General features: G+C 39.9%; 1 protein-coding gene and 1 long non-coding RNA gene across 4 annotated transcripts in view; one reads left to right on the top strand and one right to left on the bottom strand.

Moving 5' to 3' along the window:
- Positions 1 to 26,026, bottom strand: part of NR5A2 (nuclear receptor subfamily 5 group A member 2) — a 96,390-nt gene that overhangs the window by 13,584 nt on the left and 56,780 nt on the right. For all 3 annotated transcript variants that reach the window (XM_056355541.1, XM_056355544.1, XM_056355543.1), the window contains one exon: positions 17,027 to 17,174. In XM_056355541.1, the coding sequence (XP_056211516.1) occupies positions 17,027 to 17,174 (148 nt within the window). The remainder of the gene's footprint in view (positions 1 to 17,026; positions 17,175 to 26,026) is intronic.
- Positions 2,027 to 24,670, top strand: LOC130156766 (uncharacterized). Its single transcript, XR_008824599.1, has 3 exons — positions 2,027 to 13,653; positions 18,609 to 18,698; positions 24,546 to 24,670. It is a non-coding gene; the product is annotated as an uncharacterized LOC130156766 (long non-coding RNA).

The raw sequence follows: 26,026 nt of genomic DNA, 5'->3' as shown, positions 1-26,026 counted from the left end.
ACCATTAATGGTACACTGAAGCCATTGTCTTTCAGATGCTGTTTCAGTTCCCTATCAAATTAGCATTGACTAAATTTGCTGTCTTAGATGGAAAACACTGATGAATTTGGTCCCATCATATAAGTGCGTGTATCAGTCATTAGATCATTGCCATGCCTGACTGCAACGGCTCATGAATATGCTTAAATGAAACGCACCATGCAGCGGTGCTCCTCACTGAATGACAGCAGAGCTGGTGGCCCTGTCCCCCTGGCTGGCCCAGGCCCCCAGGCCTCCTGCTAGGTGGTGGGAAAAGAAAATGCTTAGCTCTCCTGTAGCCTGGGTCTTGTTTTCATGGACAGTAAATACAACTAAGGTAAGTAATTGTCTGCTGCAGAATTTCAAAGCATATTGCTTCTGACACCATCTATGGGTCTGAATGGAAGCTGCAAATTTCGTTTTTCACTGTGATGTATGCCTGCACTTAGTTGTGGAAGTGCTTTGGCAAACAAGAGTGACAGAAACCCAAAGCCAAACATCTGCAACTACACTGGCACTCTGCAAGTGTCAGGGCTGGGACACAGGGGACACCGCAGACGCACCCAGATGTGTGTCAGCCTTTGGACTCTTTCCAAAGGCCTTGATGTGTACACCACTGTTCTTCAGCCTCATTGCTTACACTTTTAAACATACACAGAAGAAAGCTGAAGAAAAGCCCACCTGAAAGTCCCTCTGGCAACATGGTTACTCATCGGTTAGACAGGGTAGAGAAGCGTGGAACAGAGGAAATACTGTTACACCCACAGTTCAAGTATGAGGCTCTTAGAAGAGAGCTTTATTTCTCAGCTACCTCGGGTTCCTTGACAAGAAACCCTCATCAGAAAGGACTGGATGCTCTCAGGTAAGGTAGTGTCTCAGCACATATTTAACATTTCAGTTGCTCAGTAAGGAGCAGCAGAAATAACTCATGTAAGGTCCAGATTTGTGCTCACTGCTCAGCTCAGACTCAAATGTTTGGTCAGATGTGGAAGAGATGTTTCCATAGACAACACAGGCAGAGGTTTAACATGACGAGCATGAACTAAGGCTGCAGATCCCATTTAACCCCTGACTGGAGCTGCCCCTAACACGGTGCCAAAAAAACCTCATGTTCCCTGCATGAGGGCAGAGGTAGTTTTTTGTCCCCTGATGCCACATGGCAGATGGAGGGAGCGAGTGTGCTTTTGGCACTGCGCAGCATCTGTGTGAGGGTCTGCTGGAGAGGCTCCGGGACGTGCCGGAGCTTGGCCTCCTGGAAACAGGTGTGCACTTTTCCTGCCCTGGCTGGGCTCGCCCCACCAGTGACATCCTCAGGGTCCCGGTGGTGCTTTATTGAGATATCATACAGACTGTGTCTTTTGCCTTTATTGCTTGGGATCTGGAAGGATTTTTAATTCTAGATCCACCTCCACCTAAATCAACGCTCATTGGATTAAGGTTGGTTCTGGCTAGATTTCACTGCACTCTTCAAAGCAGGGGTCATTCCCCACCTGTAGGTATTTTTTCCAGACTGGACCATAAATTGCCATTTGGAATGGAATTTCTGCTCTTTTTTCATTCTATGGTAAAAGTTATATGAGTTAGTACTATGAAAATTGGAAAAGCGATTTGGATTTCTTACTTTAAAAGTTAATTTTCCTGAAAGTTATGTCCAGGCAAGAAACAGTGCTTTCCTGTAACATTGCGGCCATGGCAGACGGTGGGATATGCATTTGGCAGGATATAATTCATGTAAGTACACATGTACATCCTTGTGCTTTAGTTTCATGGAAACACACAGGCTTTCAAATCTAAGGTATGCAGCAACAAACAGTGCCTTTATCGCTGTGATCACCATAGTCTCAAAATGCCAAAGTAGCAGCTAACTCCTGCAGCAGGACTGCCCACCCACTTGCTGGAGGAACAGCCTGAAATGCCCAATGTCCTGGACATGTTCAAGGCAATACGCTCACGTGTGTACTAATTGGAAGTTAATTGTTCCCAGAGGCAAATAAGTACATTTAAACCAAAAATTATACTATTGTTTCCAAACTGTGTTGAAAAGCAGCGCGGTGCTTCTCCCAGTGCATAGCCCTAGGAGCACCTCTGCACCTGCAGTAACTTTCACCTCTATTCTGCTGACGTGTTTAACATAGAGATTATCAGTCTGTTCACCTTAATCAAAGTCAGCTTACTTTGACTTGTAACATATAGACTAGTTCAACAAAGATGAACACAATTCTTACCACTTTTGTCCAACCAACCCTAATGAGTTTACAGTTAAGCCCAGCCCAGCAATACTTTATTTATTTTGATATTAATTTCCTGTGTCAGCTTCAGGTTTAAAAAAATCACACAGATCCCAGCACAGAAAATAAAAATCAAACCTGACACCTGGAAAAGAAATCACGTACTGGAAAAACTTGACATAGAATCCAGTGGTGTCAAAAATCCTAGCTATTTGTTGTTTCAAATTCAGACATTCTTCATTTTGACCAAAATAACAGACATTTATAGTGTACCTTACTGCTGGTGACTATTTAACAGCTAGGTGCTCTCACAGCATGGTACTCCTTATGTGCACAGTAATGAAAGTCCGCTATTGATTTTTCTGTAGCTGCTTGTAACTATTATAGTTGATACATCAATAGAAAAGGAAAGCACAATGTTTCACAGGAGGCAGAAAATCAGAGAATACATGATGCTGTGACAGTAAATCATGGCATAATCTCAAGAATTGATAGATGGTTAGTGCTAACTTGAAACCCATGGCTTTCTCTGAAAAGACTAGCCTATAATCGCCCAATATGTTCTAACAGACTGACTGCCCGTAATAGTGGTAAAGGACACCACACAATGTTTCATCTTCAAAATAATGGTTTCCACAAGCCAGGTTGTTTTGTTGTGGTGGAATTCGTTTTGTGTGTTACTGGAGAAGGAGGGAGAAAGAAAATAATACTTAAAGGTTGTAGGAAAAATATTTTTTCCTCAGAATTAAGCACAGAAGGTTTGTTTGGGTTTTCTTTAAAAAAAAAAAAAAAAAAAAAAGAGAGAAGTTGTCATTAATTTTTAACTTACAAAAGTCTGCGGTTAGTTGAAAAGGAAATGCAAAAGAGCTGATTATTCTTGAGATCAAAATATTGGAGCTGTTTTGTCAAGAAAGGCAAATGCAGAGAAAATACATTTACCACTGCTGTTTCCAGTTCCACAGCATCCTGAAAGGGAGCCAAAGGCACGTAAGTAATTGAAAGCTTTTTTAAGTGCCTCCTTCTCTCTGCTGCGTGTTTGAGGGGCACAATGATCTCTGAATTTTACAGCATGCGTAGTGAATTTTTAGCAGGAATGCTCTTAATTGCTTTGTTCCCTCTTTACTCCCTGGCTCACCTCTGGTAGTTTTAGCTATGGTTTTAATTAATTTTGAGGGTCTTTTTTCCTCTGTATCCAAACAGAAAGGGAGGAAGAAATGCAGCAGGTAAGACCTGGCCAGGTGGAGCACAGTGTGCAGTCTGGACGACACCACTCTCACAGTAACCTCTTAGCAATGTTCCCCTCTGAAAGAATGTTTTCAGTGGGCCATGTGTTTTCCAGCACTGTAGGGGATGTGAATCTGATACCAGTCCTTTTCGACCTTGCTGGTGACTCCGTTCTCTAAAGCCAAGTGTCTCCCAGATGAGATGGACTTAGACAAGAGAGAAGGACCTTCCCAAGCTACCACCCATCCAGCCTGCCTTGGACTGAGCTTGAAGAACAGCTGGTATCATTTGTTCTGCTTAGGCTATGGGTTTTCCCCTAGTGAAAGACTGGATAGCATCATCTATCTTGTCCTGAGCGCTTCACTGATCTCTATTACAATTGTTGGTGTTAGGAGAGTGGAAAGATGCTGTTGTAGTGTTGTTCCCACCTCTGATGTTGAAGTCTTTCTCTTTCTTGAGATAAGACTTTTCTTCACCTGGCAAGCAAAGGTGGTGTGCACTATGGTTATAATACACATCAAACTGTTCCAGTACTGGAGATGATGTTAAATGTAGGATTTTCCTCATCAATCTTTGAATAATCTTATAAAGAACTCTTAAAATGTGCTTACGGGAATGGCCATGTGCAAATTAAACTTTTGCAAGCACTGTGAACTCTTTTGAAGCTTACTCTTTCAGTTTGTCCTGTACTCTGCACAGGACCAGAGTAATCCACGGAACCCCTGCTCTGAGAGGCTCACCCAGTCTTGGTAGCAGCTTTGCCAGAGCCTACAGTGGTTTTCACCCCCCTCCCCTTTCCTGCCAGGAGAAGTCATCGGGACACACTCCAAGCCACAAGCTTGGGAAGAAGTGTTTCTGCACAGTCCCTTTCTGCCTCCCAATTCACGATCACAGCTGCGTTCAAGGCTGGGCCATAAAGCTTCTTGCTGAATTTTCCTTCATTGTTTCTTTTCTGTTTGCTTCTGTTTCCTCCCTCTCCACCTCTGGCTTGGCTTTGATCACAGTTCCATGGTTTCTTTTTCCTTCCTGGCCTTTTCCCCTGGTTTTCTTGACTCCTTTCCTACCTCAGGCCCTCCGGTCTTTCTCTGTTCCTCTGATCCACATCACCGCTGTCCTTCATTTTCACTGACTGCTTCTGGCCCCTGCTCTGCCCAGATATTCTCTCCTCTGCCGCTCTCCTCCATTCATTCTTCCAGATCCTTCCCCTCCACCCCCTGGCCTCCCATGTCATTCTCCTGCTACTTCTTTTCATTGCTTCTTTATAGCATGTCACCTCTCTATTTTAACTCCCTCGGAGACAGCCATTACTTCAGTTCTCTTCCGGTGTCCAATCTTGCCCAAGTAGAAAAGGGATAAGAGAAAAAGGGGAATTTAGCATGGTCTACAGTGCATCTCCAGTAAATGGCTGACCGTCACCCATACATAAAATTTCAGGTAAAGGCTTCTGGAATGTGTGGGTTTAGCTAGAAATACCTGAGGAACAGGTTTTAGTCTATATGTTCTGGTTTAAAAAGTATTTAGTAAGTTGTCTGTTACCACTGCAAAGTAAATTTAGCCATTATATTCCTTTAACACTTTCCTCATTCAGTGAAGCATTTGAGCACATGTTCCAATTAAGATTATCGGGTGGTCTCACTGGCTCCAAGATTAAGGATATTCATTAATTTGTCTGTATCTTAATATATAGCCATTTATTCCCATGATATGCTGGAAAACTTGGCTAACAAAAGTAGCCAGAGATAAACACTTCTGCCAACAGCAGCTAAAAAGATTCTATATAATCCCATACTTCCTCTGTTACATATATAACACATTCAAACTTGCACCTTAAACAACTAAAACGTATATTAAAAATGGGTCAGAAATTACAGAAGTATTCCGAAGGTAGATGCATATGCAAATGTGGGTTACGTGCAGGTAGTTTTTCCCCCTTACAGGAGCTGTTGAAAAGCCATACTTACTAGTATTCCATAAACATATTAGAGAGGGAAAAACTGCAGAGCACAATGATTGTGTTATTCTGAAATCCCCACTATCTCCACACAAAGGCAGCAGTACAGAATACAAATATTGCTTGATACCCATGTTTCTAATTACTTGCGAGATTTGTATCTAACAAATATATGACCTAATTTTCTCTCAAGCATCTAATCCTATTGTTATTTCAAAACCTTGTAAAATATGCATTTTAGAAAAAAACAACATGAAAAGAAAAAGTACTTGCTGAAGATGGTTAATCTTTTTTGCTGTCGCTTGCAGCTGCAGACAAGCAGACAACATAAACTAGTAATGATCAGACTGGATCATATACAGGTATCAAATAATACCATTGTACTCAACAGTTACGTGAGAGATGAATTTGCATCATTCATTGCCTTTTATGAAATTCAGGACAAATCAACAGTGATTATTAAATTTCCTCTATAATTTAGTGTAGTTTATAAAAAAAAGATCAGCTATGAAACAGGAGGCTATCTCTGGAATTCTTGCAAGAATTATATCACTCATGACTCCTATACCCAGGGCTGAAATGAATGATTATTTATTAAAAATACTGATTTAATTCTTAACTATACCTTATAACCCCAGCATTTGTATTTTATTCCTTTTATATTATGTGGGGGTTTTTTTCCACAAAAATAATTAATTGGAGATTTCATTTTAAAGTGTACCTGTTAGACGCTGTCCTAGTTTCTTCCATACTGCCTGGATGATGTGTGGAACCTACATGGGAGGCTGGACTAAAACCTGTCAGCTCACTGAAAAAGTGTTCTCAGGAGCAAATGGCTGTTCATCAAAGTCGTCACTCCATACACCATCATTTATCATGTATAAGAAATTTAAGGACTGATTTTTAATTGACTTTGCTATGGGGTTTAGCAGATAAAGTAAAGTGAATATGTCTTTGCTTTTGTTTCTCTATAAAGAAAGCAGAAAAAAGCAGAGAAATAGAAGAATAAGGCGAAAGAAAATCCACTTTGTCTTGCATGTGCTAAAATTCACTTCTAAAAATAGCCTCTCAAAGGGTGAATTTTCAAAATATTGGCACTGCTTTTGACCTTAATATGAAAATTCAGCAATGAGCTACTTTCATGTTAAGTAAATTATAAAGGAAAGGATCCAATTTTTCCAAAATCTATTAAAAATATTTTAAATCAGATACCTTTTAACAATGGTCTTTGTTATGGTGTCTGTAGACATTTCAAGCAATGTTGTTTCAATTTGGTTGTACCTTAGGCAGTATCTTTGATACTCTGGATTTCACCACTATTTACAAATCTAGATAACTGTTGTTACCATTTACCAGATAGGGTAGTTGAGATATTATTTAAGAACTTCAAAGCTCCATAGTCAGTAACGGAGTCAGAAGCAGAATTAGCGACAAGAGGGTTGATTTCTCTGTTGGGCAATGCTGGCTCCATGAAAGGAGAACATCCCTCATGAGATGATTCTGAAATGAGGTTTTGTCCATATTCATTGGCTTTACTTTCCCAGATGATTAAAGTAGAAAAGCGGAATAGCTCTTCTAGTGGCAGAATGGAGGAGGTGGAGGAGCCTGGCTGCTTTGCTTGAGACCCAGAGAAGAGCAAAAAGTTCCAGGAGCAGACTGCCTATGTAACTGTTCTCCTGGCCCTCATCATCGCTAATAAGAGATTTATCCCTAGTTCCCAAGGCAATGTGGGACACACAGCAGCGAGAGACTACATAAGATTGCTGACAACTGCTCATATTAGAAGTTATTAAATGTGAACTTGGCAGATGGGGAAAAGTTTTTAAGAACTGTGAAATTAGGAGACTCATGATAAATTTAAACTTCTTGCCTATAAAATTTACTTTCACTGATTTGGGGACAAGAAAGGACCCGTATAATCATCATAGTTACCTCCTTCAGCCTTCTGCTCAATGCAAGCCATAGATCTCCATCCAGCAGTTGGACAAGTCTGTAACTTTTGACTGAGCTGTATCATAATAATTTAAAGAAGCAGTCATCTTGATTTCAGATTTCAAGAAACAGAGCCTCCGTTATACCCAGAGATGAGGTCTTCCAAAAGACAGTGGCCTTCGCCTTTAAATTTGTCTATTTCTAATATAATTAATCCCAAACTGATACTACATAGCTAATCCTGCAGATGTATTCTCATTGACTTCCATGGGATGTGCACAGGAGCTGTTGTTTACTACATTAAACTTTTAGCAAATACCATGTTGCCTCACCTTATTACATCTCAATTACCACAGCATTTCCTCCTTTGGCCTTGGCAAACCGTGCTGCCAAGACACCCCTCCGAGCTCATTGCTTCCCCATCTTTTTGCATCTTCCCTTTTCCCTGCTACATCAGACATAAATTGTGTTCACTTTCAAGGTCTTGTAGCTGTTCCTTCCTTACCCATCATCAGTCATTCAGCACCACGAGGTCGTCTCCTGCCTCTGACTTGCCTGCAGTGCCGTGTCCATTTTCCACTCACCACCTTTGCAGACCAAGTACTTTTCTGCTTTCTCTGCTCTGCCTCTCGTGTTTAATATGCCAGACCTATTTATGTAACTTCTTCATATTTCCTCTCAAACCTTTTTGTTGTGACATTTGAGACAAGCCTGGGCTGCAGGTGTACTGGAATTGTGCCTGTCACCCTTGCACTGTCTGCCAGTCAGCACCTGTTCATCATCACCTATGTAGATTGTATACTGTAAAGGAGCATTTTAAAAAATCATCTGCCGTTAAGGATTCCTAATCATAAAATTAGTAAATGTTACTATTAATTAAGTTTGCCACAGCGAAAGGATTGTCCTAGCTAGATGTCTTATTCTAAATTCTCTGGTTTCATTCCGAGCCTATCTGAAGATGAGATGTTAATTTCAAAAAGTCTGTTTGAAATACTGTTAGTACAGCAAAAAATAATGAAGAATCCAAGGGGGCAAATATTTTGTCAGAAATTAGTATGTGGAAAAACATACTTAAATAAATCTTGGTTTTATCTATTAGTCAGCTGTCAGCTAATAATAAATTATATTCAGTCCCTCCCTTGTTATAAATACATATTGATTAGTTTTAAACTCTGAACTTCAGAATGAGTTATATCTGGTCATTGCTAAACTGCTCTCTTCACTAAGAAAAAAAATCCTCAACACCTATTATATTGCATTTAATTAAGACAAGCATCAGCTTTATGTACCATTATTTGCTTCTGCCAAGTCTCTATGGCATAAATATTGAGCAGTCACATCTCCTGAATACTAATTAATCCTTCCTGAATTCCAAATGATTACATAAAGTTTAGGAAATGTTTCTTTGCCAGTATTATCCTCCAATGCTTACTGTAGTTAGACATTAGGGTTGAGATATAAGCCTGGATTTGACAAGTGTGCAGGAAGTATTTTTCTAAATTTAAATGTAATGTGGGGAAGCCTGAAAGCCCTGGCTCAGTGCTAATTGTACAGAATCCTCAACTGCTCGCTATCTGGTGTTCACCAGGTGCAATCTTACAAGTACACTTGGTAAAAGAGTGACAAGAATATAAGAAAACTGCCAATGGATTTAATAAAACCACCCCACAATAACAGCCCAGTTATACATGTATATTATAAATAACATATTTGTTAAAAAAAATAACACCAAAAAACAGGGGCAAAAGTAGTTGTATATTTGCAAACTATCAAAAGTAAAAGTGGCTAGAGTGACCACTCTGAACACTGCATTAAACTCTAAGTGCCATTTGTCCCTTCGAGTAAGAAGTGGACACATTTGTGAAGCCCAGCCTGCCCCTGGACAAGTGCTCCGTTACTGGCCAGTGCTGGCTTGCCAAGGGAGGCTGGCGTGTGATACTCTTTGCTTCAAATTCATAGCACCTACTTCAGATCCCGGGACTGAAGGTGCTTTGTGAAGATGAAGTAGTGTTATCTGTGGGCTTCTTGGTATCCTGCCAGAGAACCACCAGGACCACTTCACAGGAAGGAGAATAGAGTCCCTGAAAACTACAAATGCTCACACCTACCCAACAAGAGCATGAGAATGGCTGTGCTGGCACTCTGGACCAGCTAGACCACTGTCCCATCTTTGACAGGAGCAGATGCCCTAGGGAATAGTGTAAGAAGAAGAAAAGCATGGAGCGATGCATCCCAGGAGCAGCCGCTCAGGCGCCAGCAGCTGAAGGTTAGCAACAGCCAGAAGCAGTGGGGTTTGTATTTCACAGCTTTCGATGGATTTTCCTTCTGTTAAGTTCTCCATGTGACTTTAATAACCACAAAAACTTTCAACATCCTCTACGTCTTGGAGCAAGGAGTGCCAGAGCTGGATAATATGCTGCGTTGAAGAATGAATTCTTGTGTTTTGAGCCAGTCACCTGCTAGTTTAATTAGTTTCATTCTGATACTAAAATATCAGAATAATGGGAGGAAGAAGCAGCTTTTTAGCTAATTCGTGTTTGTTAGTAAGTTCCCATGATTTGTGGACTGTGCTTTGAAAAGCTAGGGCAGTCTTATTAAATAGAGAGTGTAAAAGGCAGATCCATATTTGTTGAAAATATAATATGATTATTAAGAAGGCTGCAATAAAGATCTGCACGCCAAAATTTGCTAGGTTATACCTTTAGGTCTGTATTACACTTAGGTGTCTATAATCCTGCATGAATTGGTTCTTGGATAATTCTTGGGTCTTGTGTCCTGTTTTCCTTTTGGTCTGATAAAGTCCCCTGCCTCACTAATTCCTTCATTTCATACTTCTTTTAGTTTGTGTGCATTTAAGCATCATAAGTACTACAAAAATTTAATCAATATTCTTTGTTATATTGCTTCCAGCTAATGCTTATACGCTTATTTTCCTATCTGCATACATGATACCCCAAATTTAATCCTCAGCAAAAACTGTGGAAGTGAAAATATGTGCAGCCCCATTTTCCATCATTGTTTGATGCTGCTTTTTATCTTATCTTTTCTGCATATTTAGATTGCAAGATTACTGGAGCAGAGATTCGGCTAGTCTGTACATCTAATAGACCAATGATGTTACATAAAGTATATTAAAAAATGCGAGAGGTTTGGTTTGGGTTTTTTTTTGGCTCCAGAATGTTGCTTAACTGCATTGATGTGAGCTACTGGAGCCAGGTGGAACACAGCACAGGCAGGCTTTGTGCTGCTGCTCCTTGGGTGCACGTCTGCAGGAGACTCCTTCCAGCCCTCCAAGGCTAAAGTCTGCCTCAAAATTGCTTCATTTCAGCCTGATTTGTCTGCAAGAAGAACTTCACAGGCACGTTTCTTTTCCAAAAGTGCAAATGGTGGAGCTTAGTACTTCAAATACCTCCTCCCATCTCAGCTCTGACACTTCAAGGAGACTAAAAGCAGGGAAATATTAATTTGCTAATATTCTTCTTATTTAACAGAAAAAGGAGTGGAGTTTTGCAGTTCTGGATGCATTTCTGCTGAACCCTTAAGTAAGGTTCTGGTTTGTTTGAAAACAGGGTTTTTTTGCTTGGGTTTGTTGTTTAAGCAAGAGCCCACTGTTTGTCATCCACAGCGATTAAATGTTTACCGTTTCTACGGGACCCTCTTGTCTCGTGCTAAGTGAGATGTGAGATCAATAGCGGCTCTGCAATTATTTGCCCATTGATAAAGCCTTCATTTATTAAATGAAGTACATTTATCTGTGTCCTGACGACGATAAGGCAGCAGTACCAATCAGCTACTGCCCAATCTAGCATTTAGCTCCACAGGCAGACAAGTGCCTGGACATGGGTCAAGGGATGTCTAACTTTCTTCCTATTGGCATTTCACTTTACAAACTGCTCTGGTGGGAGACGTCCTTGATGAATTCAGATAATAAAAACTAGTAGGACAGATGGGAAGTTTTGGTGAAGAGAAGATGGCTGATTTCAGGTTAAGTCTCCACTCTGTAAAGCTACCGGATGGTAAAATGAAGAGATCTGTTGCATCAGAAGATGATAGAGAATATCCCATGCAAGGTACTCATTTGGTTCTTTGAACATCGTTTAAATTTAGTCATTTAGCAAATTTATTTGCTGAAAAAATTATCTGAACTTTATGGTAGGAAGCAACTCATAGAAACAGTGAGGCAAATTTTGGCTCCACTAACAGCAATGTGATGTTCTCGTTGGCTTTAGTGAGGCCAAGGTTTCACCCCAGTGGAGCATGCCAATCTATGTCAGTCCCAGAACTGGAGAATTCAACAGCATATGTCAGGCAGCAATTTGCTGCTGTTTGTATTTTCTTTTTTTTATTATTATTATTTATTTTATTTTATTTATTTTTAATTATGTTATATGACAAAAAAGGGAGTTTCCAAACTAATGTCAAATTTGGTACTGAAAATTGAAACAGGCGATAAACTGACACATTTGCTTTTTCTATTGCTGTGGTTTAACCCCAATCAGCAACTAAGCCAAAACCAGCACATCTATCTGTAGTGTATCTTCTTTCAAACCAGCAATTATTAAAGACAAAGAAATGGTTTGTATTTGTTTTTAGGCCTGGCCTATTTTTTGATTGTGCACTAGTTATATGCTATAGAAAAATTAGGTGTATTATTACTCTGGGATTAGGGTAAAGAAGTGGCATTATCCTCAATTTGGTTAGCTTTGGGAAAGCAAGATACTTTTATTCTCATTTAGTGGTAATTTTGATAAACAGTTGTACAATGAAGTGATCAGCATCTTTCTCAGATGTGTTCTTTCCATGTTTTGGACATGAGTTCATAAAGTAGTGTTAAAAGTAGGTTTAACACTCAGGTCTGTCAAAGATTTCTTTATTCTTTCCCATTATTGCCTGGCCACTGACTTTCCACCGTGTGATTACGGTTGCTGAATTGTCATGGCTCTGTCAGTTCTTTTTGCTTGAAAGAAACGTGTCAAATGCAACTAAGTAGCCAAGAAAATCCAGGTTGCCATATCTCTTCACCTGCTGATTTTTTTTAATCCATGTATCTTCAGACTGTGAAAAAAAATGGGCTGATAAAGCACAATTTGACTCAGGTATGGTATGTTGCTTACCTTCACTCCCTTAGCTGGAATTAAGGAAATAATACCTCTGTATGTGAAAACACAGGAATGACGCACCAAAAACCAGGTATGTTTTGGAGTTTACAAATAGGATGTCACCCTCAGCCAAAAAAAGGTTGGCAAGGGTAATTGCTATCAGAACTGGTGTCCTGGTTTACTTCAAAGCAAGCTAGTAGCTCAAGATAATTGGAATGGAGATTGATAACAAATTGGTATTTCTAGGCCACCTAAATAGAAAACTACTTTCAAATAAATCATACTGGTAGATGGGTTGCTCCTTTGCAATAAAATGCTTTGGCTTCAGCAGTCCAGCTCATCTTCAAATAAAACATTCAATCAGCATCTGGTGTATCATTTGCAGCAAAGACAGATGTTGGTACAGAATTCAGAGTTTTCCGTCAGAGATCATGTCAGGGAAGAAGGGACTAGAAGATGGCTTAGCAGTTATACCAGGCTACACAACCAAAACTGTGAAGGGCAGTTTTGGTCACAAGACCTGTTTCTATTTGCTTTACTGTGATCTCAGGTGTCAATTAGACTGGTTGATTTGTGTAATGCTGTTCTGGTGTGCAGCGAGAGAGGGAAGCAACGTGTTTGTTTATGTGTAGGGAGGAGGTACACAGTGATAAATTGCCACGGTGGACTGACTCCTGGGAAGGCTGTGATTCTTTAAGGGAACCCTGATGGACTAGTGTAGTAGATCTGTAGATTAAGAAAGTGGATCAGAGTAATGTGATGGAATTTATATTTTGTCCAAACGTCCTATGTCTTAAAGAGTAATTGCCTGACCACTGATGGTGCAGTGAAGCTGTGAAGGGAAGGGTCTCTGCTGGTGCTTTAATGTCCTTATGAATCAAGGCTTTTGTCCATCTAAAACACAGCTGAGTCTGTACTGTGCACGATATGGTAATCTCCAGAGTGATAGTGGTGATTCTGCTGATTCTCTTTGATTTGTTCTCTGACTTTTTAACCTGTGAGAGCACAAGAGCTGAAGGACTGATTCAGCTGAAGTGGTTATCTGCTGAGAACAACAGTTCAGGTGTGATGAAGTTGCTCCTCTCCAGACATTGGCAGTGACTGGGCTGAAGGATGGCATAAGGAACCACCAAGGGTAGACGGACAGTCACTGAAGTATGAAGATCCATGTACATGAAGGAAGACTTTTATGTACAGAGAGGTAAGAACTACCTAGCTGTAAAGATACTTGCTTTTTATAACTGGTGGAGGGAATTTAAAAGTTACATAACTCTACATATATCAATACTATGTAGAACTAAACTAAAGAGATGTCACACTTAAGAAACTAGTTAACAAATTATTCTGGCTTATTAAATAATTGCTGAGTCAACTGTACCATTATATACTTGGCAGTGTTGATCAGATGGGCCCAGCTGGGCCAGACGGCCCGCTGGAGAAAGCTGGCTGGCTTACTGGAGTGGAGTCTTCCTGGCTGCAGAAAGAGTTGTGCACTGCTAGCCACAAAGGCTACAATAAATATGCATCTGCCTAAGCTTCAACAGCATCTTCTTTAATGCTACCATCAATCAAAAGCATTTTCCTGTATAAACCCTTTGGAACTTTTGATGAGTAGATAACAAACAATTACCTGTCTCATTTAAAACCTAGCAAGCAAAAGTGATATGACTTACTTGTGTTTTGAAAAGTTATTGTAAGTGCTTTGGGTTTTGAACATTATTTTATTGTTAGTTTACTAAGATAATCACTTCTGAAATGTTAGGAAAAAAGGCAGGAACAAAGTTCTTTGCCCTGAAGGAGATTGCCATCTTGTGAAGAGACAGACAATACGTTACTGCCATGAATACCAAACAGCTTTACAAGGCAGCCTCCTACCTGGGCGGTTATAAAAAACAAACAGCTTCTTCTTAATAAATTAATTCTGCGGATTATTGACTTTGTGTTGCCTTTGAGAGGCTTTATATTAGACATATATTTTTCAAGCAAGTACTATACTAAAGAACAATAAGATAAGGTTTTAGTTGTTTGGTTAACCCTGTGGGTGAAGATCCTCAGAAATGAAAAAAGGCTGGTATGTCTTGAGGCGCTTTTTATTCCATTAAACATTATGGGGTCAGATTTTCAATGAGAGTCAGCTAAGGTTTTTGAATTTTTTTTATTTTTATTAAGCGGTATATTTTTGGCATTAAGACCGATTTTCTGTTTAGACGCCTAAGAGATGTAGGTATGTGTCAAATGCACCTAGATACTTAGGTACAATAATTGCTCCCAGTTATTTATGTAGGATTTGATGCTTAGATAGTTTTGACAGCCCTGCTGAATGCCTGCCAGCGTTCTTAGGCACTTCAATGTCTTCAAAACCTGACTCACTTTTAGGTTGTGAGGTGTCTTATTAACTCCAGCCAGATGATTCATTCATACTTTTGGGCACAGACTTAAGTATTTAGCTGGAAAGGGTATCTGTGTTTTTCATTTCGGTTTTGTCATCATTCTCATTAAATATTTGCTTCAGTCCTGTGGGTCAAGTGGTAACACCTTTATATTTTATTCTTTGCAGAATAACGTCAGGCTTTGACTATTAGCAAATGGAATTATGTAGTATGCTAGCTAATGAACTAATTGGTTTCAAAGGTGTTGAACCTTTCTTAGCTACATCACTTTTATATGCAAGTGATGTGACTACAAGGCTCCTATTAGCAGTAGAATTACTCTTTTTGTAGTAGCATAAATGAGAAAAAAACTGGATAACCTGGCTTTATCCTAACTGGATAAAATTTGTAAGGTATTCCTGCCCAACTGCTTCAGAAGTTGGGCACGCTACCTGGCAGAATTATGAGAGCTAAAGATGTAAGAACAATTCCTAAATCAATGAAAAGTACTAGAAGAGCTGGTGAAACTCATCAAACAAAAAGGCCACCTAAATGTGAGAATTTTCCAAATGCACTTCACTTATTCAGCTAATTTAAAATATCACTGAACTGAGATGAAAACTCTAAATATTTTATCAGGGGGAAGCTACAGGCTCTTTAGGCGTTTCTGTGCCACTGTCTAATGACTGAAAAACTCAGTTATTAGGAGTTAGGAAAACTGAATTCTTGTTATTCATCAGATTAATTCATAAAACAGAATTTCTGTAACAGATGGCTGGCTTTTCCTTCTCCAAATCTCGGACATGGAAAGCAACTAAGCTCTGAATACAAAATGTTAATAGTTACCAGGGAAATCCATCATCTCTTCCTAGGATTCAGAATGTACATACATCATAACAATCAATTCTATTAGCATAGTTCTAATTTTTAAAATAATTCTTTTTTTTTCTACATGTTCTGTGTCCTATACCTCTGAAGTATTGATCTTTTATGGTCCCTGTATTTAAAGAAAGCTTCACTGAAAATTTTCCAAAGCAGGTTCAAACTATAAACACCACATGGAGGGACATATTTAAGACAGTAATTGATGCTTTACAGTGTAACCAAACCTGTTGTTGCAATTGTATTATAACAATTTATTTGCAGAATTTAATACCTTTATGAAGTTTTTTTAAAAAAACTGAAAATTAAAGAAAAGCATTACTAAATGCCACCGCTGCTGGTATTTCTTTCATTGTTGTGCTTGGTTCAACCGTTCACTCTCTTTGTAGACAAAATGTCTTCTGAGTAAAATAGGAGTTTGGGCTATGGAGGTATGGCTGGCTCTGGACCTGATTTATATTTTTAACTCTCCCCTTTTAACTGTCTGAACAGAAATTCACTTGGCCAAAGTTTATTTAGACCAGCTTTATTAAGTCAACATACTGCAAACCTGAAACGGAGGACAGGCAGAAAATCTGTTCCTCTGGAGTCAATAGGAATCCATCTCCCTAAGCCCTTTTTCATTCCTGGCACTGGTGATTTTTCTTGACTGATTCATTGGAGGGCACTGGTTTAACTAATTTGTCTTGCATAGGTATCTTTCCCATTCTATGTCCTCTCCACTAGTACAAAACAATCTTCTCTTTAAAGGTTATTTCCTGGCCAGATCTGTCATAAAGCTATTATCATTAATTTGCACTTTAAGAGTTCCTTTCACTTTTTAAAAACTGTGAGATACATTCCTGATTTATGGGTTGTGATGTGACAGCCATCATATGCAAAGAAGATTGTTTATACTTACCACAGATGCCTTTGAAAAAGAGAGATATTTCAACCATATCCCCACTCCGTCTGCTTTACATAACTGTATTCAATATCACAGAAAAACATGGCAATCTGTACTTTCCACTGTTCTCCAGAATTTCTAATAGAATTTTATCCTTGTTCTGGAATATTCAGAAATCACATACAGAAACACAAAAAGCTCGTAATACTTATTAAATTCCATAGGTTTTAGGAGTAATTTCCATAGAAACTCACTTCTAATCCTAACACATAATTTTCCTGCAAGTGATATTTAAGAAATAATCTTACTGTGAATCTTATTAAATATATTTCGATATCATGTTTTTCAGGAAAAAAATAAGAAAAGCAAAATATTTTCAATGTTTTTAGGAAAAAAACCCAGTCCATTATTAAGTACGAAGAGTAGAGTGTACCTACCTAAACTAAACAGCACCAGGAATTTGAGACACACAAATTCTCGTAGATCAAACTGCAGGGAACGAAGCTTTGCTACTAGTTCTTGTGCATGGCTCATAAGATTGTTGAGGGTGGCTCCAGCTTGGGATGCTATTACAGAATAATCCACCTGTAAAACAGAATTGCATTTCTGTCTGGTTGTCACACCCACGGAATCCCTTTAGGATGTTTCAAGCAATTACATACAACCGGGATACTCCTGGATAAAAGAATCATTCTCAATTTAGTGATGTTATCAAGTCAAGATAATTTTATATATAAATCAGATTTAGTACAACGGTATGTATTGAAAATATTATTAAAAAACGTCACATCACTGTGAATGCTTGTTTGTCTGTACTAGCTTTTTGTAGAAGCTTTATATATGAGAAGAGCTTATGGTAGCTTATAGGCTTATGGTAGCTGTCCCCATATTGGTTCGTTTGATTCATTTGTGTCTCTTGTTTTCATTGTAATTGTATGATCTTGCAAAGCAAGACTGATGAAATGAGCTTCACACCTACACTGGGCGTATTAGTCCAGCAGGACATAACGTTATTAATGGGAAATGGTCCCGTGTCCGTAACTTGGCCAGAAACCTCTATTCAAGCCCAGAAATGTCGGTGTGTTCCCACAGGAAGCAGAGGTATTGTGTGGGCGGTTTCTGTTCTCCTTAGCTACACAAAATCCTGGTATTTGTTGGAGCTGGTTCCAACAGACTTGTCCTGGCGAGTTGTCCCTGCTAGCAAAGGCAGAGGGGCAGGTGTGTGACACGGGCCAGCTGCACATTGTTCCCAGCAGAGCCACACCAAGCTGCTTTCCCTGGGGCACAGAGAGAAGTGGGACGGCACCGGGGGGCTGCTGCCCTGGTCTTGCTGCCCGTCTGCTCTCGGGGCAGGCTGACCTGTCTTATGAGATTTCCAAAGTGACACCTGTATATCGAGATCCAACAGGCAGCTGATATTAACACACCCTGTTATAAAAGGTGATATTCACAAGTAAAGTATACCCAAAGCCTGTTATAGCTGACACATCCCTGGGCGATCCTTGGATCTCGGGCAACCCCCCTACTGCTTGCACTCTGCAACCATTCTGGCTAAGCCCAGTCCCACCATGGGGATGTTCCCATGCACGCGGCCGTACCAGCCCCTGCCACTCTGAAGATGTGCACGCTTTGTCACGGGATGGTGACCAGCGGAGAAGTGCTCAGGTACCGCAGCCTGCGGGAACGCCGCCGCATGAAGGCAAAGCAGAGGGGCCAGGACGAGTCCACTCTGAGACAGGCTGGCAGCTCCCAGACTGGGCAGCTCCAGCTGGTGTATCAGGAGCTGGTGATCTGAGCAACTGCTTCAACTGAAACGCCTTCAGCTCAGCCCTGTTTACACCAGGGTTAGATATTCCCCTCCGGTGCCACCGTCCCGCAGAAATGGCCAGGTGTGTTGCTTGCTCCTGCCATGAACCACTCCTGGCCAACTGGCCAAGACCTCACCAGGTTATTGATACATTTTCAAAATGCCTTTTCCTGCCTGGCTGCTCTAATATTACCAACAGCTTTCTTTTTTAGGAGCCTCCACAGCAACAGGGAAATTTGCTGACCACACCATGTAGGCATACGTAAGCCAAGTCTGGCTCTAAACTAAGACCAAGCACAATGGTAAGTACACACTTTGGGTTAATGATTTGTCTAAAGGTATTGGTGCTCTAATCCCACCTTTAAGGTCCCCCATAATAAAGTAGTGAATAAAGAATGGCCAGGTATCACCAGAGGAAATGGGCCAATACTGCAAAAATTTGTTTTTCTAGGCACTGATCCCTTAAAATCTCTTTAAAAAAAAATAATATGTTGAGGCATGTATTTTGAAGGATGTTTTTTTTATTTTAAAACTACTGAATTGATTTTGCTTGAGTATGAAGAGCAGTAAAGCAAGAAAAAAAACTGAAAGACTTTAAATCTGACAAAATTTTCGCCAGACAAGGTAGAGAGATGATTGAAAGGAACTAAAAATAACTTCTCCCGGTGATGACCTTAATATAATCAATAGGTTACTGACTTTTAATACAACATTTTATTTATATATACTCTTAGTGGTTCCAAGGCATTGACTGAAGGAAACTGTACAAGAAAAATGAAGTTACAGTTTTTGTATGGATATTAAGAATAACACTGCTCCAAGTCTGCAAAGTATTTAAAGCTGTGGTTATGTTTCAGTTAAGTAAATGGATTATGGTTAAGTATCCTGTGAGGTAGGTTTCACTGCTTGCTTTTACACCTGGGAAAACTGAAGTAGTAGCCTTAAATTGCTTACTCAGGGCCAAAGAAATTGGTGACAAAACTAGCATCTGGTCTTTGGAAATCCCAGCCAAACCATCTTTCATAAACTACTTTCTAGTTCATCTGTTATTTCTCTCTCTTTGTATACATACTCATACATATTTCTTTATATATAAGTATATATACTTATACAAATAGTAAGAAAAAAATATAAGTAACATACCTCAAATACTTTTTACTTAAAGAGCAGTTTAATATAGTGACAGGATTCAACTACTTCATATTGAGAAACTGGTCACATATAAATAACAAGTTTCACATCTTAATTTCCCTTTTGTAATTGTTAAGGGGGGGAGCTCAAAATCCCTCACTGAGGTTCCAGTTTGTGGGGGAAATATGCTATTCACTTCATAATAAGAAGTTAAGATGTCTGAATGTCAAGAATATCAGTGCAGTGGCCTTAGCGCAGTGATTATGCCATAATGGAAAAACCCAGTAGATGCCTGGATCTCCCACCATCCCTCTACTGGAGAGCTCTCAGGCAACCTGCTACTCTTTCAGGTGCATTTAATATTTGCAGCACCAGCAAATTTGTCTGGGAGGCAAGTCCTCATCTGCCACTCACCAAGAGCAGGCTGTATTAAATTTTTATATTTATTGACATTTCATTACCATAATTGACTGCAGTTGGTTCTCTAGTAGAAGGCACAGGGCTGCGTCTTAAGCAGGAGAATTAGTCCCTTGAGTAGGATTTGCAATTAAAAACAACACAGAATGGATTTTTTTTTTATTGTGTAAATATGATGAGTTGAATTTTCAGCTTTAACTAGAGAATACTGGGTGTGCAGAAGGCTTTTTTAAAGAGTGAGCAAAATTATGAGTCAGTGGAAAGACGACCCCCAAAGGTGTCAATCAGTTTATACAAAATCAACTGTGCATGAAAAAGCCTCAGTTAATGTCTATTCTGAAAACGTGGTCACATTAAAGAGTATGCTGTCTTGCTTGCTTGGTCCTGTATGCAGAAATTCATACTAAAAGATGTATTAATTATTTTCTTTCCAATTCCTAATTAAAAATGTGTTTAAAAGGAAAAGTTTAAAACAGCCTGGATCTTGAGCAAAATGTTTAATTGCATACTGAAGTCGTAGCATTTACTTTATATTGCACCATTAATTTCCTTGGGTAAAATCAAATCCACAACTGAAATAAATTATTCTTGCTTCCCAATTAATAGTATATCATTCCACAGTTGACTTTGATGTTGAAGGTGGTATGTCGACTGGCATTGTTGAAAACAGAAGCTTTGGTAAAGCTTTCACATAACCTCATTTGGAAGTGAAATGACAGGTGTGAAGTTATGGCTGCAGACAAATGGAAGTGTGAATTCCTCGTGTACCTGTACACAGTGCCATCTTACATCATGAATACAGTAGTGATGAAGAAGTAATGACAGAGGCTTAATTGGATTAGCTCGATGCAAAAGCAATGCAGACAGAACGGCTTATAACTTACGCTGCTGCCTGCTCTTGCCACTCTGGTGCTTAAACTGGGCACGTTTAAGGTTAGTGTGGGCATTGCTATGTATGCTATACTTCAGGCTGTGCTGTGGTAGACCATTAGCTAACTGAAGTGCCTAAATCTAAAATTAGGTACTCAAAACTTCTGTTCTGCTGCCACCTAACTCAGTGCCTCAGGTCCTCACAGTTCCACCTTCCACCAGCCCTTTGGGTGCCAAACTGCCTCTGGGCATGGCCAGGACTGCCCAAGTCCTGTCAGTGGTAAATAACTGTGTGTCCAGCTCATGATATAGATCTTCTTGCATTTATGTACTACGTGGCTCTCATCTACCTAAGGCAGCAAAAATGCCAAAGGCAGGAGTTCTTCAGCAGCCGTACTTCAGGCATGGGAAATCCAGGGTCGGATCTCCAGCCTAAAGTAAATAAGGCAGCTGGAGTATCTTTCTGAAAGCGAGAGATACCAAGTTTCTTGAGGTAAACCTGGCACATCTTTGTGGATATCTTCTGATCATGAGTATTGGGCAGAAAGAGGGGAACGTCTGGCTTAGTTTGGAGAAGAAGGATTTGCTTGGTGCTTAGCTCTAGGAGGGAGCTTCCAGCTGGGAATCCCAAGTAGAAGAATGTGCCTAAGTCCTTTGGACGAGCAGCATTTGTGTCATACCTCTCTCCTCAGCATTTCTCAAGGCAAACTCTTACAGTTACGACCTAGCTTGCTGCTGGCCTTCCCTGCTCCCTGTGTTGCAGAGGTAAGGGCTCGGCAGGTGATGCTGCAGGCTCTGCCAGAGGGCAGGGCAGCACAGAGGCACTAGCAGCAAAGGAGAAGAAATAAAAAAGATGATAGTATTAGTAACAGGGTCGTAACTTAAATTGGGCTGCAGAAAGACATAGCAATACTGTGTATTGTTTCTAAATCCTTTTCTTGATACAGTTGAGAATGACTTACAGGTCCAAATCCCTTCACTGTCAATGAAAGCAAGCTAGGCCAGCACTGCTTGTTAACGAAAATACTACTTTATAACAACACAACATAACTAAGTACTTGGAGTTCAGCAGCATTTACATATTCAGCTATCAAGTAGTTTCTCAACTGATAAACAGAATGGTAAGAGAGATGGAAGTGACTAATTCTGCGGATTTTTTTCTCACATGAAGGTCTCATTTAACATAGCGAGATATTCAAGGCAGAACAAAAGACAAAGGTTTTTTACAACATGGAACTATACCCTGGGCTAAACAAACGCTGAGGCTGAAGGCCAGAAACTCAGGGAGTACTTGTGCCTTTTTGTTTTGCAAATGATTTATCATGGTAATGAATGACTCTTGAAGCCAAATCCCTGGTTTAACTGGGCTCAAACAGAAACTTTCTGGTGTAGTCAGGTGGTGGCCTCTGGTATCAAACTCCTCTCTATACCCACAAAACGGAGCCTAACATTTAATGGTGGAATCAGGTTCCTTCCTTCTGAAATTAAATTGTTTGATTTCCAGGATATGATAGTGGGGTCATATGGCGTGTGGGAATGTGGTGTGGAACTGTATCCTCCCTTTTCAATGCTTCAGCAAGCTTGAAACAGTCTCCAGAATATAAGGTCGGAGTGATTTTCCTTGTTGATGGCTGTTAGCAGGTACTGGCCGTCACTGAATGCCATTCCTTTCAGCCAGAACAGGAATTGTGCAATAATAAAGCCCCTGCTGCGGCTGTATATGGTACCTGTGTAATGGACAAGTATTCTAGCAGACTAAGGTAGTTCAAGTTAGTGAAAAACTGATGTCATATTTCATGTAGTGAAGTAGATCACTGTGTTTGGGGCACAAAGGCAAGGGGCCCAGTGGGTGCCACGGTGCAGCAAAGGGACCGTCCCTCTCCTCGGTGCGACCCTGGACAGCACCGCCAGCTGCTGCTGCCGGGGGGGGGCTGCTCCCCCCCATCCCGCCCTGGCACGAACTGCACTGAAAGCCTGGGGATGGCGCGCAATGGGCTGCCCGGGGTCTGGGAGTCCTGATCCCGCTGAGAGCCTGCGAGTTGGCTCTAGTGTATGGGTGTGCGGGTAGATGAGTCTTTTTCTTAGAAGGATGCGTTCAGCACAGTATATAGCAAACAAGTTAACTTAGTATCACAACCATAATTACTCTTCCACCGTTTCCTGACATACATATTTCAGCGGCAGCTACAGTAGTTATAAAACTAATTTTTAACTTCTCATATAATTAGTATTTCCATTAAAAACATTTAAAGCAGCATCTGTGTTACATTTCTAAGCAAATGAATGTGGAAAAACGATTTGAAGAGGTGCCTATGTACAAAAATTGAGGAGGACTCAGCACAGACAAAACCAGCAGTTATGCTTATATTGGGTTTGGGTATGCTAATTAAAATTGTGATGACTTACACAGCGTAAGATGCTTGTCGTTTTAACAGGATACACAATAATAGAAGATAATTAATTAAGTTGCCAGTGGACCTTTCCCCTAGGATTATGTTATTGTGCTTGCTAATTAGCTATAATATGTAAATAGTAGCACTCCAAAGTACTGCATTTACTTTGTTTAACTTAGTTTCAGAAAAATTAGTACATCAAGAATGGAAAAAGTCTATGCCCTATAGTTAATCATATATAGATTCATTTATATTGGATATAGTTAGGTTATAAACCATATAACAATAAAAGTATTTTTAAGCTTCATGCACATAGCTATTTTAATTAGTAGCATTAAATTTTCCACTCTAGTAATGGTGACTATTAGGCTCTTCAAATTATGAGTATGAAGACTTTAAAGTAATATGCAGAATGTAGCTAACCTAGAGTACAATAGGATCCATTTATTGGATTGAATATCTATAAACTTCATCGGAAGACAGACCATCACTGGAAATTTTTCGTGAAAGTTTAGGTAACAACACAAGGGCTGTGCTAACTCAGACTTTCGTCAGGAGCTTTTAACCATTTAAGTTCATTTCCCCTTATTACGCTCTTATCTTACTCAAATTTCTACTCTACTATTTTAAATTCTTTCCCAATGGAAGACTGGATGTGCTCACTTTGAATCCTGTCAGCATCACTACTCCAATAGGCAGCTGGGCAGACTGGGGTAGTGCTTTCTTCTTTGAGCTGTGTCTCTGAACAACTTCTCTCATGTTGGGCAGGCTTAAAATCAAATATGGGACTTTACATGAGTTTATATAGAGAAATTGGTTTGCTAGTATGGGACTTGTACGGAGGATCAGCAGCCTTGAAGAAACTCTGCCAGACACCAGGCAAATAGCTTTCGTTCTCTTTACAGGAGCAATGTGTACAGAATACAAAAGAAATGTGTTTCCTATGAACACAACAGAGTTAGTATGTGGGAAGCGGAACACTTCTGGCATGCAAGGATTAGTGTTGGGTGCCGTCTCCATGACTTTTTACTGCAACTTGTATTTTAGACTTAAAACCATAGTGCTATGATGGTTTCATGGCAATATAGCAAAGCAAATGTAAATTGGGATCAGTTTGTTCACAGGTGTGTCCATAGCTACTTGGAAGGCTCAAACTGTTTAATGAGTATTTGGACAAACCTGAACTGGGCATTTCATGATTATAACTGAATTTTGATGTGTTTTACCTAGGTTAACAGAGAACATCTAGTTCAGCCTGAAAAAGCAGCTAGCAGAGTATCTGCTTAAGGCATGAGGCACTTTTAACAACTAGCACAACCTTGTTTTCTTTTCCTTTAGGCAGAAACCACTGGAGTGAGGGACTGTGCAAGCCTGGCTACAAGAGAAACAAACTACTACACTGAACAGCAAAATAATGAATGCTTGACCTCACTTGTATCCACCTCGAATCAAATTCTGTGTGTGTTTGCCTCTGTAAGGACTTCTAGATTTGGCCCTCAAATGCCAATACCTTTTTTCTACCAGCTACAGCTATGAAGCCTCACTGACTGCAATCACAAATCTAAGGGGGGAAAAAAAAGTATATATATAAAGACTGTTTTCCAAGAACATAAGAAGTAACAGCATTCCATTAGATATCCATTAACTTTCTATATCTATGACTAGTGTATGTATTTTTAGCCATTTCTTAGGATGAACAAAAAAGCCTGTTTTGTTATGTGCTTTTTTCTGCCAGCTCTTTTATCTTGTCCTTCAGAGACACTCCTTCCTCTAACACTCTTGTAACGTTTTGTACAACAGTGATCTTCTGCAACGGTGATCTTTCTTTGTGATACAGCCATCTGTAGCCCATAGTTCGGAAGTTCAGCTGCATCTTGAGAATCTTTCCAGTGGCAAGGTGATTTTTCCTTGAACTTGCAGGTCTGTTCCCTAGACAAATAGAGTCTCCAAAGGCCTCAGCACATACAGCTACATTGGGACAGTAGAAGCCTTCTTTGCAAGTGGGTAAGTCTAACAGAGATAACATTACCACAGAAAATTCCCCACACCACACATCACCACCTTTCAATAAGGTACCTACAAAGTATCCCATCTAGGGAGAGGTTCGACCCACGAAATTCTGATCTAAATTGTAGCTCAATTTTGATTTGCTTCAAAACACAACACTGTTAAGATCTTGGTTATGTCTCATGCTCTTCTCTGGTGCTATACTTTAGAATACAAATCCAGATGGAAAGATGTACTTGTGTGATGACTTCAACAAAATCAGTAGTTTCAACAACCTCAAAAAAAGGAATCTGAGATTTAGGCACATTTTTGGACCACCTTTTTAACCTGAAAGGCTTTGACCAAACTCAGCAGAGGGAGGATTTGGCAAGGAAGTACGAACAAAATGAGCAGCTTATGTCTGGGCAGCAGAGGCTACAATTCATGTGTTGCGTGTTGACTGCAGCATGAAAATGCATGAACAATGATATTCTGTATAGAGCTTTAGTATCTACCATGTGTGTGCTGGATCGTGGAAGGTAGCAATGTATAGCTGGTGTAGAAGATAGAAAAGGGAAGTGCTCCGGTTCGAGGAATTGAAGTTCTATAATTAGAAATGGTCTGTTAAAATTACATGCCACATGGCAAGCCTATGAAACTTGGCATGTGGAGAGCATATTGGCAATGATTTGCAATTAACCACCACATTGCAAATCACTCCTTAGCTATTTTCTATTATGAAATTTGGAGAGTTGTAAAATGTATTTGTGCTACTTTTTTTCCTTTTGAAATGGTAATTGCTACTGCTGAGGGGCAGTACTTAGTGCAGAAAA

This window comes from Falco biarmicus, chromosome 11 (genome assembly GCF_023638135.1).
Source record: "Falco biarmicus isolate bFalBia1 chromosome 11, bFalBia1.pri, whole genome shotgun sequence".
NCBI classification, from domain to species: Eukaryota; Metazoa; Chordata; class Aves; order Falconiformes; family Falconidae; genus Falco; species Falco biarmicus.
This window is presented reverse-complemented; position numbering and strand designations above follow the sequence as displayed.